The sequence below is a fragment of the Doryrhamphus excisus genome, chromosome 15 (assembly GCF_030265055.1).
Source record: "Doryrhamphus excisus isolate RoL2022-K1 chromosome 15, RoL_Dexc_1.0, whole genome shotgun sequence".
NCBI lineage: Eukaryota > Metazoa > Chordata > Actinopteri > Syngnathiformes > Syngnathidae > Doryrhamphus > Doryrhamphus excisus.
Window position 1 is genome coordinate 2,838,207 of NC_080480.1, and position 18,526 is coordinate 2,856,732.

The 18,526-nt window shown below is 38.5% G+C and overlaps 1 protein-coding gene across 2 annotated transcripts in view; it reads right to left on the bottom strand.

Moving 5' to 3' along the window:
• Positions 1 to 15,321, bottom strand: part of LOC131102802 (protein kinase C beta type) — a 96,352-nt gene extending 81,031 nt beyond the window's left edge. For both annotated transcript variants that reach the window (XM_058048359.1, XM_058048358.1), the window contains exons 1-2: positions 14,854 to 15,321; positions 12,528 to 12,559 (exon numbers count right to left, since the gene is read on the bottom strand). In XM_058048359.1, the coding sequence (XP_057904342.1) occupies positions 12,528 to 12,559; positions 14,854 to 15,032 (211 nt within the window). In that variant the 5' untranslated portion in view covers positions 15,033 to 15,321. The remainder of the gene's footprint in view (positions 1 to 12,527; positions 12,560 to 14,853) is intronic.
• Between the last annotated feature and the right edge of the window lie 3,205 nt (positions 15,322 to 18,526).

The following is an 18,526-nucleotide window of genomic DNA, read 5'->3' on the forward strand; positions in this document are numbered from 1 at the left end:
GATCGTGCAAACTCCACACAGAGATGGCCGAGGGTGGAATTGAACCCTGGGGTCTCCGCGCTAACCACTCGCCCGCCGTGCCGCGGTTAATATTTATAAAATATGTTTTTTCCCCGGACGGCTTTATTAGTGGAATAAGTATTTCCCGTGCTTAGCACCATTTTTTTTATACAATATGTGTTTATTCATTCATTCATTTTCTACCACGGGGTTGCTAGAGCCTATCCCAGCTGTGGCCAGCCAATCACAGGGCACATATAGACAACCATTCACACTCACCATTCATACCTATGGACAATTTGGAGTCGCCCCGGAGAAAACCCACGCATGCACGGGGAGAACGTGCAAACTCCACACAGAGATAACCGAGGGTGGAATTGAACCCTGGGGTCTCCGCGCTAACCACTCGCCCGCCGTGCAGCCTATATGTGTTCATGTCTCACATAAAGATTCCAGATGATGGCAAGGTTTGCTTTTAAAGGCTGTGATCTTTATGTGTTCATGTCTTACATAAAGATTCCAGATGATGGGCAAGGTTTGCTTTAAAAGTCTGATGTTAAATCCCCCCAAAAATGTAAATTCTTGCAATTTGCGTGCACTTGTGTGTCAACTAAAAGAGTCGGAAGACAAAACCTTGCAATCCTCCGAGTGTGTGTGCCGAGTGGCGTTCAAGCGCTAATGCCTAGCATACTTCAGCTTGTTAGAGCCACGGTGAGTCAGGCTGTTAATGCACCGCAAGTGACCGCCAGTGTCAGTGCGATGTCCAGGGTAGAAAGCAATTTGCAGATGTGGATTGCAAAGAGCAAAAAAAAAAACAAAAAAACGAAGAAACACTTTGGTCAAACTGTTTCGACGAAGAGAAAGTGCGGCTGCGCGGTTCCAGAATCAAACCCCAGTAGTCATGTCACATGATCATGTATAAATACTGTACATAGTCCAAGTTTTATTTAGGATGTCAGGTCGTTTTGGGTGAAAAGCACCAGAGCAACGATGGAAAAGTCGATGTATTATGATGGCGCCATGTTGGTTGCTATGGATATATTGACCAGGGCTCATGCTCCGCATGCAGGCCGCTATCCCGACATGAACTTGTCAACATGCTAACAATGGACTTCATTATGGATGACGGTGCAATTTTGGGGGCATTTCAGCACTCCCATCAAAAGGGACACCATCATCAGTATGGAGGACATTATGGAGGACATAAGTGGAACGCTGGGGTAGCAACGGAAAATCCAATGAAACGTTCTTCCGGATTGAAAATGAGGTCCAGCTCATAAAATATTCCTTCCTAATATTAGAATAATAAATTATTATTATTATTAGTAGTAGTAGTGGTGGTGATAGTGGTAGCCCTAGCGGTAGTGGTAGCAGTAGTAGTATTAGTAGCAGTAGTACTAGTAGTAGTATTTGTAATAGTAGTAGTAGTAGTAGTAGTAGTGTTAGTAGTAGTAGTAGTAGTGTTAGTAGTAGTAGTAGTAGTGTTAGTAGTAGTAGTAGTAGTGTTAGTAGTAGTAGTAGTAGTAGTAGTGTTATTCGTAGTAGTAGTAGTAGTAGTAGTAGTGTTATTCGTAGTAGTAGTAGTAGTAGTAGTAGTGTTAGTAGTAGTAGTAGTAGTAGTAGTAGTAGTAGTAGTAGTAGTAGTGTTAGTAGTAGTAGTAGTAGTGTTAGTAGTAGTAGTAGTAGTAGTAGTGTTAGTAGTAGTAGTAGTAGTGTTAGTAGTAGTGTTAGTAGTAGTAGTAGTAGTAGTGTTAGTAGTAGTGTTAGTAGTAGTGTTAGTAGTAGTGTTAGTAGTAGTAGTAGTAGTAGTGTTAGTAGTAGTAGTAGTAGTGTTAGTAGTAGTAGTAGTAGTGTTAGTAGTAGTAGTAGTAGTGGTAGTGTTAGTAGTAGTAGTAGTAGTAGTGTTAGTAGTAGTAGTAGTAGTAGTGTTAGTAGTAGTAGTAGTAGTAGTGTTAGTAGTAGTAGTAGTAGTGTTAGTAGTAGTAGTGTTAATAGTAGTAGTAGTATTGTTAATAGTAGTAGTAGTAGTAGTGTTAGTAGTAGTAGTAGTAGCGTTAGTAGTAGTGTTAGTAGTAGTAGTAGTGGAAGTAGTAGTGTTAGTAGTAGTGGAAGTAGTGTAAGTAGTAGTGTAAGTAGTAGTGTAAGTAGTAGTGGAAGTAGTAGTGGAAGTAGTAGTGGAAGTAGTAGTGGAAGTAGTAGTGGAAGTAGTAGTGGAAGTAGTAGTGGAAGTAGTAGTGGAAGTAGTAGTGTTAGTCGTAGTGGAAGTAGTGTTAGCAGTAGTAGTAGTAGTAGTATTTGTATTAGTGTTAGTCATAGTGTTAGTAGTAGTAGTAGTAGTAGGTGTTAGTAGTAGTAGTAGTAGGTGTTAGTAGTAGTAGTAGTAGGTGTTAGTAGTAGTAGTAGTAGGTGTTAGTAGTAGTAGTAGTAGTAGTAGGTGTTAGTAGTAGTAGTAGTAGTAGTAGTAGGTGTTAGTAGTAGTAATAGTAGTAGGTGTAAACTTTTAATCTAATTAATTCTCATACTTTTCATAACTGCATTAAATATTTTTTAATCATGCATTAAATATTTTACAATAAAATAATTTAAAAAATTATATTTGCAAAAATTAATCATATTTTTAATGACCTCTCATGGCCCACCTGCAGTACCACCACGGCCCACGACCCACACTTTGGGAATCACTGGTCACTGGGCTGTAATACCACCCAAACTCGGGTCTCCTAGCTGTGAGGTCTGCGCGCTAACCACTCGATCACCGTGTAGCCCGGCTAACTACCAATTGACCGAAATGAACGAATCTTTTTACTGAACGGTTTTCCCCACCACTAACCCGAGATGCCTTCACAGACATCGGGTCAGAACATCATTTTTACTTTTTTATCCCCAGGCAAAGACCTGCGTTCCACTGAAATTGGTTCTGTAACCCACTTTTGGGTGCCGGTTCACCAGTTGAGAACCAGTGCTCTAAAGCGACATCATGTCCGTGTATGTGTGCTGTGGTTTTGCATGTTACATCACCTTTAGCCTACAGCGGAATGGGATAGCTTTCCCATTGCTGTGAACTGAACGGGATAAACGGCATACGAACGACTCTTTGACTAAGAATCATAACAAAACACTGAGTGAGCAATTTCTGCAGTTTGAGCGAATATGGCGCATGATGCAAGAGAACAATCAAAACCAAACACCCACCTCTTTAATTTGCATGAATTTGGTTATTAAGAATTATGGCCAAAATGTATTAAAATTGGCAATGCTAGAATGCTAATCAGCACCCAAGTATGACAAACCGCTCTCAGTGTGATGCAGTGCAGACTAAGAAAAAAAACAGATCCCTTCACAACTACTACACACCGCTGCACGGTGGTCGAGTGGTTAGCGCGCAGACCTCACAGCTAGGAGACCCGAGTTCAATCCCACCCTTGGCCATCTCTGTGTGGAGTTTGCATGTTCTCTCCGTGCATGCGTGGGTTTTCTCCGGTTGAAGGTGACTATAGGGGTGCTACTTCATGTCTAGAGGGCTCTAATTTTAGGGTCATAAACGTGAATGTGCAGGCCTCACAGCTGGGAGACCCGAGTTCAATTCCACCCTCGGCCATCTCTGGGTGGAGTTTGGTGATAGAAGTGTAAAGGTCACTATAGGGATGCTATTTCATGTCTAGAGGGCTCTAATGTTAAAAAGTCTATTTGGAAGGTCATAAACGTTAACGTGCAGGCCTCACAGCTGGGAGACCCGAGTTCAATTCCACCCTCGGCCATCTCTGTGTGGAGTTTGGTCATAGAAGTGTGAAGATGACTATAGGGATGCTATTTCATGTCTAGAGGGCTCTAATGTTAAAAAGTCTATTTAGAAGGTGCAGGCCTCACAGCTAGGAGACCAGAGTTCAATTCCACCCTCAGCCATCTCTGCGTGGAGTTTGGTCATTGGAGTGTAAAGGTGACTATAGGGATGCTATTTCATGTCTAGAGGGCTCTAATGTTAAAAAGTCTATTTATATAAACGTTAACGTGCAGGACTCACAGCTAGAAGACCCAAGTTCAATTCCACCCTCGACCATCTCTGTGTGGAGTTTGCATGTTCTCCCCGTGCATGCGTGGGTTTTCTCCGGGTAATGTAAACATGTCGGTAATGTTACTATATTTGGTCATAGGAGTGTAAAGGTGACTATAGGGATGCTATTTCATGTCTAGAGGGCTCTAATGTTAAAAAAGTCTATTTGGAAGGTCATAAACGTTAACGTGCAGGCCTCACAGCTGGGAGACCCTAGTTCAATTCCACCTTCCTATTTGGAAGGTCAGTAACGTTAACGTGCAGGCCTCACAGCTAGAAGACCCGAGTTCAATTCCACCCTCTGTCATCTCTGTGTGGAGTTTGGTCATAGGAGTGTGGTTCCCCTCCTCCATCCATCTATCCATCCCATCATCCATCCATCCCATTCGGTGTTGCTCTCAGTGGAACACTTATGCTATTTATAAAAGCATCAAAGCCCACAGCTTCCAACAACATGGCCACCAGAGAGAAGAGCAGGAGATGCAAGCGATGGGAAAAAAAAAAAAAGGAAGAGGGAAGAGCCGTGTTGCTCTTCGGGATCTCATTTTGTTTGTGCGCACGCTGCAGGGATGATGTGCGTGCCGGCGGCGCGTAGGAGGCATGTTTTTAGACCCCGGCGCCCACACGGGTTGGAGCTGCAGGAGCACCTGAGCTGCGTGAGGCACCACCAACAGACACCAACTGTTTGCAAATGTTCACTTAGTCATTTGAACCCGGGCGGGCTCGTCAGGGCATTTTTATTTTTTATTTTTTTGAAGATTCCAGTGTGGGCATCGTACCGGCGGCTCCTGCGTGGTCGCAGAAGAAGAAGAAGAACAGACCCCCACACCCCCAACTGCCGCCCGAATGGGGCGAATAGCTCCAATAAACAACGTGTTCATGGTCTTGTTTTAAGTGCATCTCCAACTCCTACACCGTTTTGGCCTCATTTCTAAGCCACTTCTTGCCTGTCCATTATCTCCTCTGCCAGGAACATCTCATCCACCGACTCTTGCCTCAAGTGTCATTCCAGCATTTACCGTACCTCTCTCTCTCTCTCTCGCTCATTTCCCACCAGCTTGCCTCATCGGACGGGTTTCTATTTTTGCCAATACGCTGTATGGAACGGTCCTCTTCCTGCAGAAACCAATCACGTTATTTACACGCATATACGCAGTCAAAAAGGCTTATTTTTAGCACTCGCTGCTGTATGAAATGGTGGGAAAATATTCATCTTTAGATTGCGAATCGGTCGCCCCGCCTTCCATCCTACGGTATTATTGCATTTGAACATGCATCAGATTACAATTGAGTGCCATCCCATAATTAGTTCACAGTTCCACATGTCCAAAAGGAGTAGGAAGAAGCAAAGCTTATTAAATCCTACCCCTCCATCTGGTACTTTTATAATCAGTAACTGTTACATTTGTTCACTTCCTGCTTTCCTAATATAATTTTTAATTTAAATAAATAAATGATAATGTGGAATATTTTTATGTAATTATTAATGGTAATGGTTTAATTTCATTTGAACATGCATCAGATTACAATTGAGTGCCATCCCATAATCAGTTCACAGTTCCACATGTCCAAAAGGAGTAGGAAGAAGCAAAGCTTATTAAATCCTACCCCTCCATCTGGTACTTTTACAATCAGTAACTGTTACATTTGTTCACTTCCTGCTTTCCTAATATAATTTTAATTTAATTTAATTTAATTTAAACAAATAAATAAATGATAATTAATGTGGAATATTTTTATGTAATTATTAATGGTAATGGTTTAATTTCATTTGAACATGCATCAGATTATTAATTTAATTTAATTTAATTTAATTTAATTTAATTTAATTTAATTTAATTTAATTTAATTTAATTTAATTTAATTTAATTTAATAAATAAATGATAATTAATGTGGAATATTTTTATGTAATTATTAATGGTAATGGTTTAATTTCATTTGAACATGCATCAGATTGCAATTGAGTGCCATCCCATAATCAGTTCACAGTTCCACATGTCCAAAAGGAGTAGGAAGAAGCAAAGCTTATTAAATCCTACCCCTCCATCTGGTACTTTTACAATCAGTAACTGTTACATTTGTTCACTTCCTGCTTTCCTCATGTAATTTTAATTTATTTTAATTTTATTTAATTTAAATAAATAAATGATAATTAATGTGGAATATTTTAATGTAATTATTAACGGTAATGGTTTTATTTCATTTGAACATGCATATAATCTTGTAATATTAGGACTTTATTCAGATATCTAATTTTCTAAAAGTTACAACTTCATTTTGTTGATTTTGTTTCGCCTATTGCGATTCATTGACATTTAACTACTAAAATTACATTATTCGGTTTTTTTTTTGCTGTTTATTTTGTAATTCGGACTTTTTTCTAATAACATAACTTTTTGCATAATTTTCCCTAATTTATTGTTTTGATTTTATAAATATTTTCTTCTAAAATGACTCTCATAATTTTTTATTTTTTTTCCTTGTTAGATTACAATAAAAATGCAATAAAAAATGCTGTTAATATTAACCAATTACCTGATTAATCCAAACAAGCTTCAGATTAATCGACACGTGCATCCAACTTTATAACTCTTGTAGTATTTTTGAGCGCCACTCAATGACCGAGAGCTCAATAACAGCAGCACTGTGACAGCTGTCAGTCATAACCTCAGCGTTTTGGTCAGGAAACTGTTACATTTGTTCATTTCCTGCCTTTGTAATATAATTTAAAAAATATATATTTAATTTAAAAAATTAATTTAATTATTTTTTATTTAATTGTTATTTAGTTTTTTAATTTAATTAAATTTTTATTTTAATTTAATTTTTTATCGTGTATAAAAAATATATATATAGTATAGAGGAGGTGCAGTATAAAAGCCCTGTGGTCTTCCTGCTCTCAAAGGGAACGTGTCTTTTCATCTTCTGGTTTCCTTTTCCACTTCACATGAATGCAAGTCTGCTTCCTACACCTTTTCTTTCCCACCTACATCTTCTCCTTTCACCCTCCCCTTATAATGATTTCCACCATTTTTCTCGCCTTCTACGGTGGAAGCTATGAAGCGGCGGTTCTTAAGTGCCGCATCGCCCCTCGATGGAACCTCAAACTGTGGAGCAACTTTTGGTAGCTGCAACTTCTCAGAGATTTTTAAGTGAATACGGTCTTAAATGTTCAGATGTCCATTCAGTATTTTTGGAATTTTTTCTGCTTATAAAACTGTAATTATTGTCTATAATGTGTGTTTTGTGTTAATATTTTTGGAAGTCTAAAACGGATTAATTAGATTTACATTATTTTCTATGGGAAAATTTGCTTTGGTTACAGTCCGTTTTGGTTTAAGTCGGACCATCTGGTACATTAACCAAGGCACCATTACTTTGACACGTTAATTGTTTTAAATCATAATTTGGGCTGTCAAAAATAACACTAACAGCGGCGACTAATTTCTTACAATTTACAAATTTTTATTTTTTTTTACGTTTTTTTTCCTACCGTAACATATCAACATACATCTATCCCAAACTGGCAAACACGTTGGAGAAATACGTCCTCATTCACCACCACAATACTACGAGGTGCATTCAGGGCAAGCTAAAAGTACGGTATCTCTTCATTTTATGTTTCTTACTGTAACTCCAGTATGTTAAATATATAGAACTGTGTCTTATTATTCATGTTTCAGTTCATAAAATGGAGTGAAAATGGCCATATTTCCTTCAATTATAGTTGGAAACGGTGATTAATCATGATACATTTTTAACTGTGATTAATCCGACTTATTTGCATTATTTGACATCCCCAATAATGATATTACATCTACTTATAAGAAAAACATCTACTTATAAAAACTAAAAATTAAAATAAAGTAAAATAAGGTGAAGTAAAATAAAGTAAAATAAGGTAAAGTAAAATAAAGTAAAATAAGGTAAAGTAAAATAAAGTAAAATAAGGTAAAGTAAAATAAAGTAAAATAAGGTAAAGTAAAATAAGGTAAAATAAGGTAAAGTAAAATAAGGTAAAATAAGGTAAAATAAGGTAAGGTAAAATAAGGTAAAATAAAATAAGGTAAAATAAGGTAAAGTAAAATAAGGTAAAATAAGGTAAAGTAAAATAAGGTAAAATAAGGTAAAGTAAAATAAGGTAAAATAAGGTAAAGTAAAATAAGGTAAAGTAAAATAAGGTAAAGTAAAATAAGGTAAAATAAGGTAAAGTAAAATAAGGTAAAATAAGGTAAAGTAAAGTAAAGTAAAGTAAAGTAAAGTAAAGTAAAGTAAAGTAAAGTAAAGTAAAGTAAAGTAAAGTAAAGTAAAGTAAAGTAAAGTAAAGTAAAGTAAAGTAAAGTAAAGTAAAGTAAAGTAAAGTAAAGTAAAGTAAAGTAAAGTAAAGTAAAGTAAAATAAAAATCAGGAGGTCAGTCACCACCCCGGAGCAAACCGATTTTTCTTTTCATCCCTTTTCACTCTTCTTTCTCTGTTCCCGTACCTTACTGTGCACCCACACCGTACCCCTCCCGACTAAAAAAACAAACCAAACCAAAACAAGAACTCGTCCACCAGTCCCTCTTCTACCCTGGAAAAGGGCACATTTGTCCAGTAATGCGGGGTAGAGGACACTCACCAGCCTTGTTCAACAACACACATAAAAGCAATCAAATCCTGCAGCCACTAAATACGTACTCACCCTTTCAAATGGAAGCTGAAGCACATGCACCCGTGCAGTACGCAAAGTCGCATAAAAGACACACACACACACACACACACACACACACACAAATACAACATTAGATACATAACTCACCGGCCCCAATATTACATACACCTACACAATATTTTTAGACGGGTGTATTTTGGTGAATGAAAGGGGTTATATGATGAGAAACAAGTGTCAGTATTATGCAGTAAGGGTCATAATTACAAACATATATTTCAATAGCGGACAAAGCTACCATTATTAATTCTCATATAGCGCTTCATAAATCAGGGGTGATGTTCTGTAAACTAACACATGTCTTGTATAATATACAAGATATGGTTTTATAAGAAAAATTCCCCATTTATGCTGTCGGCATTTTTTTTTTAATATTTAAAAAAATATTACTTTCTTTGAGCTAAATTTATTCAGGTAATTATGACTTTATTCTGATAATTAAAAAAAAAAATTCTCGTAATATTATGACTTTTTCCCCAAAATTACAACACTATTTGGGTTGGATTTTTTTTTTTGTTTCTCATAATATTATGACATAAAAATGTCCATCCATCTGTTTTCTATGCCACTTATCCTCACAAGGGTCTCAGAGAATGCTGGAGCCTATCCCAGCCAACTGCAGAGCAGACTTAAAAATGTTTTATTTATTAATATTATTTCTTTCTTAATATTACAAGTTGAGTCTTGTAAAATGTGATTTTTCTATGAGAATACAACAGTTTTTCCTCTTAATATTTTCACTTTATTTTCATGAAATTACAGCTTATTTTTCATTTCAGTTTTTTGTTTTTAATGGTAATTTTTCGACTATTTCATATTTCTTGTAAATTTTCCTCTTGTAACTATGACTTTATTCCTGTTATTTTTTATGTTGTACTCGGAAATTAAAGCAGTTTTTTTTTCATTTCTACTGTTGTGTTTCTTTCAGTAAAAAATATTCTCATAATTCTGACTTTATTCCTGTAATATTATAACATTATTGCCAAAAAATATGACATTTTCCCCAAATAAAATTTTCCCAAAATGACAACACTATTATTTGTTTTGCTTCTAATAATATTATGACTTAAAACATATATTTATTAATATCATTTATTTAATATTTTAACTCTACGCTACTAAAACAAATATTTTTTCCTGAATTTATTCTCACAAAACTGTTTATTGTACAATTTTTTTCTGTGAATATTTTGACTTTTTTTTTTATTTCTGCTGGGTTATTTTTTATTATTATATTATTTATTTATTATTTTATTATGATATATTATCCAAATATTTCATCTTGTAATTATGACATTATTCCCATTATATTTTCACTTTACTCCCAAAACATTAACACAATTTTTGCAACCACTATTTTTTTGTTTGTTTGTCATAGTATTAAAACTACAAAAAAAAAAATCTTTTTCCTTTAATATTTCAACATTGCGCTACTAAAATGACATTTTTCATCATAATATATCATACTTGTAGGTGTACCTAATATTGTGGCCACAGTCAGGTCGCCACAGAGGCCCAGACACGGTGGCAAAGGTAATTTGACTTGTGGCTTCCAGTCGTCAATGAATCTATTTCTCAAAGGAGCCTTCGCCATGAGACTTCCTGTTCCGCCAAATAAATAAGCCTCTGTGCAATCAGGTCTTTCCCATTTCGGGCTGTCTCACACCCAAATTGAGAGACGGGGACTATATTGTTACGGCGTGACTCCACACTTTGACCCGAATGTACGCTGCTGGCATTTCAAGCTGGTTGTTTACAGTAGCAACAATACATAGAAAAAGACAGTATAAACAGCACACAACCCCCCCCGCCCCCATGAGCAAACCGAGTTTAATTCCAATCTTACTTGCTTGCAAAAATCCATTCATTTGTGTTAAATTGGTGTTAAAATTACCATATAGTTGGGAGCATATAATTGCCCCAAATAAAGGAACCTTGTTCCACCTTTGGCGGATCAATTAGTTGATTATATAAATGACACCATTCCAAATCCGTCATCCTTCCATGACAGCCCACCCCACCCCCCCACCTACAAAAGCACCCGCCTTCCTCTCCAAGCGCACCGAAGGGGCCCCTGGGGAGCAGCAGGAATGCGTCCCTAAAGGACTCTATTGACGCGGGCGCCATATACAGCCGAGCTAATCACCAGCTATCACGCGGCGGCGGTGCTAAACGGCACCACGGCACCTCTTCCATCTTAAAAAGGCATATAGACAGTTGTGTTCCGCTGTTGCTAGGAGACGAGAAAATCCTTGAATACATTCAGTCGATGATTAAAGAAGAATCAGAGGCGCATTGTCGGCTGCGTCCATATTCATTTCTTCAATATTTGTGAAGGTACGGACCGTGTTAAATCTGATTTACATCTATATTCCGATTATTATTTATGGATCTGGTCTTCCCGTAGAATGGCTACCAAGGAACAAGAAGATTCTGGTCCTCAAAAGTCCAACTAAATTCGACTAAACCTCAGTTATCAAACAAAATAGTCCGTTAGCAATTAGCTCTGTCGTTCCAACAAAACACCCAATTCTTTGTTGCTTTTTCAGTAGCCACGTTTACATGGGCCGAAATATTCCAAATCGGATTCACATGCGTGGAATATTCATTTCTCCAATCCCTGATTGAGGTATCTTGTAACCGCGGTTATTATTATTATTATTATATATATATTATTATTGGCGGTTGGCAAGCAGCTTCCGTGTGCATTAGCGCCATCTGCGGAACAGAATCTAAACAAAGGGTCTCAAACTCGATTTACTTGGGGGGGGCACTGGAGCTAGGGTCTGGGTGAGACTGGGCTGCATCAGGTTTTCCAAAAAAAAAAAAAAAAAAACGCATTTATTAAAAACAAAAATTTTAAAAAAAACTTCGCACATGCTAACTCGCAAACTAGAGAGCTAGCGACCTAAACGGTAGCCTTCAAGTTATTTCCTTTAAACTTAAATAGCCAAAAAAACACCTTACCACTTCCACACGGATAGGGAGGATAACTATTAACAGTTATTTAACCTTTAACATGAACATTAATCAAACGTAATAATTTTTTTCTGGGTACATGATACCATACAGCATCCATATCAAACCCAAAAACTTACCACTTCCACACGGATAGGGAGGATAACTATTAACAGTTATTTAACCTTTAACATGAACATTAATCAAACGTAATAATATTTTTTTCTGGGTACATGATACCATACAGCATCCATATCAAACTTGCGCGGGCCGCAAACTAGTGTCCTGCGGGCCACATTTGGCCCGCGGGCCGCGTGTTTGAGACCCCTGTTGTCTTTTCAGTCACAACCAAACCTTAAGTGGTTAACCCTTCATTTGAGTCACATGTGAGCTGAATTTGGGCACCTGTCAATCATAAACAACCAGTCATTTACTCCCTATGGATTATGGAGTCTCCAATTAACCGATTAACTGACCATTCCCAACCCGGATCTCCCGACTGTCAGGAAGACGTACTAACCGCGACTCGGTTTTATAAACCATGTACTGAAAAGCAAAAAGAACCGGCATCCGGATCCACACGTTCAAATCCATCAGACAAAGCGCCCGTGTTGTCTGGTGGTGAAACGAGCGGCGTATCTGCCGATGCCCTACGCATAATTAAACCTCCACCTACAGTTTGATCCTCTGTATGACTCAATCAACAAGTCCCGCCTCCGCTTCCAGACTTCCAGCATACTGTTTTCCACACACACATCTTTCTACCGGGGTTTCGTGAGAGAACTTTGAAATGTGGAGGTGTCCTCCTACCTTGACACTGGAATCCCTGCTTGCCGAAACCCCTGTGGAGAGAACAAACACAAGGAACAGGTTGGATGTTGTTTGGACGCAGGAAACACACACATAGTCCTGTCAACTGTTCTGTTAGGGTGCGTTCACACAACCGGGGTTTTTTTTTTTAATTCTATCAACTTTCTGAGTCTAACAAATGGAAACCAGTTTCCACCACTGAAAATAAGATTATCCCAATGGCAGGTCGAAATATCGAGATAAAAAGTCGAAATAACGAGATACAAAGTCAAAATTTTGAGATGAGAAAGCCAAAATTATGAGATAGAAAGTGATAGAGATAAACATTTGAAATAACGAGATGAAAAGTCGAACTTATGAGATAGAAAGTCGAAACAAGATTAAGAGTCAAAATTTTGAGATAAGAAAGTCAAAATAACGACACAAGAAAGTCAAAATATGAGATAAAAAAAACAAAAATACAAGATAAAAAAAACTAAAATACAAGATTAAAAAAATTTAAAATATACAAGATAAAAAAACAAAAATACAAGATAAAAAAAATACAAGGTAAAAAATCAAAAATACGAGAATAGTCGAAATTGAGATAGAAAGTCATAGTAACATGATAAAAAGTCAAAATAACAAAATAAAAAGTCAAGATAAATACAAGATAAAAAGGTAATATACAAGATAAAAAGTTGGTATCTCATAATTTCGACTTTTTCATCTCAAAATTTCGACTTTTTTATCTCGAAATTTTTACTTTCTATCTCGTAATTTTGATTTACCATTGGGATGAAAATAAAATTCCAGTGGCGGAAACGGGCTTCCATACAAATAGTAAGTTTAACAATGGATTCTATTTGGAGTCCATGCAAAGCGATGGCAATGCCAGCACTGGAGAGACAGCAGTCAGTCATCAACTGAAGTCAACCCAAGATTAATCTGCACCAAAAATAACAGATACAGGTAGTTTCATATGCTTTATACTAGAGCTGCTACAATTAATCGATGATTATTTGATTATCCAATTAATCAACAACTACTTTGATATTCGATTAATTGTTTTTCTGATAAAAAAAAAAAAGATTGTTCACTTGGAGACTAACCAATTACTCGATGAATCGAAAGAAGCTTCAGATTAATCAACTAAGATTAATCTGCACCAAAAATGACAGATACCGATAGTTTATATGTTTTATACTAGAGCCGCTACAATTAATTGATGATTTGATTATCCAATTAATCAACAACTACTCTGGTATTCGATTAATTGTTTTTCTGATTAAAAAAAAGATTGTTCACTTGGAGACTAACCAATTACTCGATGAATCCGAACAAGCTTCAGATTAATCAACTAAGATTAATCTGCACCAAAAATGACAGATACCGATAGTTTATATGTTTTATACGAGAGCCGCTACAATTAAATTGATGATTATTTGATTATCCAATTAATTAACAACTACTTTGATATTCGATTAATTGTTTTTCGGATTCAAAAAGAAGATTGTTCACTTGGAGACTAACCAATTACTCGATGAATCCCAACAAGCTTCAGATTAATCAACTAAGATTAATCTGCACCAAAAATGACAGATAGCGATAGTTTATATGTTTTATACTAGAGCCGCTACAATTAATCGATGACTATTTGATTATCCAATTAATCAACAACTACTCCGGTATTTGATTAATTGTTTTTCTGATTTAAAAAAAAAAGATTGTTCACATGGAGACTAACCAATTACTTGATGAATCCCAACAAGCTTCAGATTAATCAACTAAAATTAGTCATGGTTAGTTGCTGCAATCATTTCACACAATGACCACAAAAAATGGACGTGCAATCAAATTATTTGGCACTTTCATCAGTGATGGATGGATGGATAGATGGATAGATGGATGGATAGACGGATGTATTTCTTCCGGGTCAAGTCATTTATCAATTAACAAATGAAAACAGGGATTGCATCACCATAGAGTACACAAAAAAACTAAGCTAAAAATAAACGCCGCAAATTAGGACAACCTAGAGACAGAAAGGCGTTAAATTAATTAATTAAAAATTAATAACTGCAACCCGGGATGGCTGAGGACATCTAGAGAGTGGAAGTAGAAAATAAAACCGCCATTTGATTTTTTTCTGGAGATATTATCGAGACAAGGTGCAGCCATTTCTTTGAAGCGTCTGCAGCCCACACACTCGTGGACCTGTGCATCAACAAGTCCACAGCTGACACGCAACCGGCCTTGATTGTGGAGTGGGTGGGTGCAACTAAATGCACGACAATGCACGGACGAAACGTACGAAGTTTACTTTCCACGCGTGGCTTCTGCTTACCAGATGAAGTCGGTGCAATGGCTGCAGAAGGTGGGCTGCTTGAAGAAGCGGGCGATGAATTTGTGGTCCTTGACTTCGTGCACGTTCTTCTGACGGAGGGCTCCTTGGCGTGCGAAGCCCCTCATGGGCTGCCGGGGTCCGTCCTCGCCGTCACTGTTCGTGGCCGCACAGTCAGCCATGCTCCCACGACAACAGCTAGAAAGTACCTGCGCGTCAACTTTACACAGCCGGAGCGAGTTAACGCGGGGGAGGGAGGGGGAAAATAAAAAAAGAAATGGTCACAGGTGTGATTTAAAAGTCCTCCTTTTTTTCCCCCACCCCTCCACGACGATTAAAAAGAATGCTGGGTGGGTTGGTTTGAATGCAGAGTGGAAGGTAAGGAGCGTGGAAGCTGCTGAGAGGCTGCTCGCACACTGCTTCCTCGTTTGGCTCCGTGCGCGTGCATCAACGGCGCGCGCGTGGACGAGTGAGTGAGTGTGAGAGAGAGAGAGCGAGAGCGAGAGCGAGAGGGGGGGGGGGGTGTTTTGACAATTTTCAGAACAATATTTTTATATTGCCTTTCAATTACAAACATTATTCTATGACAGTTTATGTAATACATTGGTGTTCAAAGTGTGGCACGGGGGGCATTTGCGGCCTGCAGCTTGTTTTTGACAATTTTCCAAACAATATTTTTTTTCCATATTGTCTTCCAATTACATTATTAATAACATTATTCTGTGACAGTTTATGTAATACATTGGTGTTCAAAGTGCGGCACGGGGGCATCTGCATCCATCCAAACATTTTCTATAACGTGTATCCTCATCATGGTCACAAGTATGCTGGAGCCTATCCCAGCTGTCTTTGGGTAAGAGGCTGGGTACACCCTGGAATGTTTTTGATGTACATTTTCTACATTAACCAAAAAAAACATGCTAACCAGGGCGGCGTGCATTACCCAAGGTTCCATTGTATTTAAATAATAAGGGAGGGGTGTCCAAATATTTTTCTGACAATTTTCCGAACAATATTTTTATATTGTCTTTCAATTACAAACATTATTCTATGACAGTTTATGTAATACGTTGGTGTTCAAAGTGTGGCACGGGGGGGCATTTGCGGCCTGCAGCTTGTTTTTGAGAATTTTCCAAACAATATTTTTATATTGTCTTCCATATAGTCTTCCAATTACATTATTAATAAGATTATTCTATGACAGTTTATGTAATACATTGGTGTTCAAAGTGCGGCACAGGGGCATCTGCAGCTTGTTTTTGTAATTGGCTCTTAGCATCCATCCATCTATTTTCAATAAGCGTAGCCTCATCATGGTCACGGGTATGCTGGAGCCTATCCCAGCTGTCTTTGTGTGAGAGGCGTGGTACACCCTGGAATGTTTTTGATGTAACAAAAAAAAAAAACATGCTAACCAGGGCGGCGTGCACTAACCAAGGTTCCACTGTATTTAAATAATAAGGGAGGGGTGTCCAAATATTTTTCACCAAGGGCCTTATACTGAACATCAAAGGATGCATATATATTGTCTTTCAATTACAAACATTATTCTATGACAGTTTATGTAATACATTGGTATTCAAAGTGCGGCACGGGGGCATCTGCATCCATCCAACCATTTTCTATGACGCGTATCCTCATCATGGTCACAAGTATGCTGGAGCCTATCCCAGCTGTCTTTGCGTGAGAGGCGGGGTACACCCTGTAATGTTTTTGATGTAACCAAAAAAAACATGCTAACCAGGGCGGCGTGCACTAACCAAGGTTCCACTGTATTTAAATAATAAGGGAGGGGTGTCCAAGGGCCTTATACTGACAATTTTGCGAACAATATTTTATATTGTCTTTCAATTGCAAACATTATTCTATGACGGTTTATGTAATACGTTGGTGTTCAAAGTGCGGAACGGGTTGCATTTGCGGCCTGTGATTGGCTGGCCACCAGTCCAGGGTGTATCCCGCCTCTCGCCCAAAGATAGCTGGGATAGGCTCCAGCACCCCCGCGACCCTCGTGAGGAAAAAAGCGTTAGAAAATGAATGAATGAATGATTCACATAGTGTGAAGTGGTTGGGTGGTCATGTCCCAACCTGAAGCTTGCAGGTTCGATTCTCCATGCTCCTGCGATGATGTCATTGAGGTCGATACTGATTGTCGGTTGCTCCTGACGGTTTGTGTTAGTGTACCGTGATTCTTATTGACTGACTTGCGGCCATCTTTACCATAGTTACTGTATATCAGATCCTCATGAAAAGGAGAACCATGGCTTATGTGCGAAGTGGTGAGTCACTGTGTGACAGTCTATATATATATTTAAAAAATATATATTTATATATATATATATATATATACCGGCCAGGTACTCACAGGGAACGCTTACGTCACCGCCGGAGCCTCTCGATGCTGGAAAAGCGCCTTCAGTGGAGCCGTTCTTATCATTCTACAGTCTGCAGGGGGTCACGTGATTATGTAACACTGCAGGTATTTGGAGCTCTCATTTAAGACGTTGCGTAACCAGAAGGAAATTTAGATTTTAAATGTATCCGCATCGCAACCCCCTTTCTCTCACCCGCCGTCTGTCGTCTGTACCGCTAAATCAATCCCATCTAGGTCATTTGCTGCCAGCCAACTGCAACTATCAGCGTGTGTCACTGCCACAGACTTGCTTTCTAAACAGGTCCACAATCAATGAATCAGTGGATCACACCATGCGGGGTACTTTTTTTTTTTTTCCCGTGAAGCTAATTAACCTAGCATGTTTTTGGAATGTGGGAGGAAACCGGAGTACCCGGAGAAAACCCACGCATGAACATACAAACTCCACATGGAGATGGCCGAGGGTGGGGAAAGACAAAATAAGAAGCCAAAAAGTTACCACTTCCACACAAAATAGGAGGAGAACTCATTCATTCATTTTCTACCGTGTATCCTCACAAGGGTCATGGGGGTGCTGGAGCCTATCCCAGCTGTCTTCTTCGGGCGAGAGGCAGGGGTACACCCTGGACTGGTGGCCAGCCAATCACAGGGCACATATAGACAAACAACCATTCACACTCACATTCATACCTATGGACAATTTGGAGTCGCTAATTAACCTAGCATGTTTTTGGAATGTGGGAGGAAACCGGAGTACCCGGAGAAAACCCACGCATGCACGGGGAGAACATACCAAGGGTGGGGAAAGACTAAATAAGAAGCCGAAAAGTTACCACTTCCACACAAAATAGGAGTAGAACTCATTCATTCATTCATTTTCTACCGTGTATCCTCACAAGGGTCATGGGGGTGCTGGAGCCTATCCCAGCTGTCTTCTTCGGGCGAGAGGCGGGGTACACCCTAGACTGGTGGCCAGCCAATCACAGGGCACATATAGACAAACAACCATTCACACTCACATTCATACCTATGGACAATTTGGAGTCGCTAATTAACCTAGCATGTTTTTGGAATGTGGGAGGAAAAGTACCCGGAGAAAACCCACACATGCACAGGGAGAACATACCAAGGGTGGGGAAAGACAAAATAAGAAGCCACAAAGTTACCACTTCCACACAAAATAAGAGTAGAACTCATTCATTCATTCATTTTCTACCGTGTATCCTCACAAGGGTCATGGGGGTGCTGGAGCCTATCCCAGCTGTCTTCTTCGGGCGAGAGGCGGGGTACACCCTAGACTGG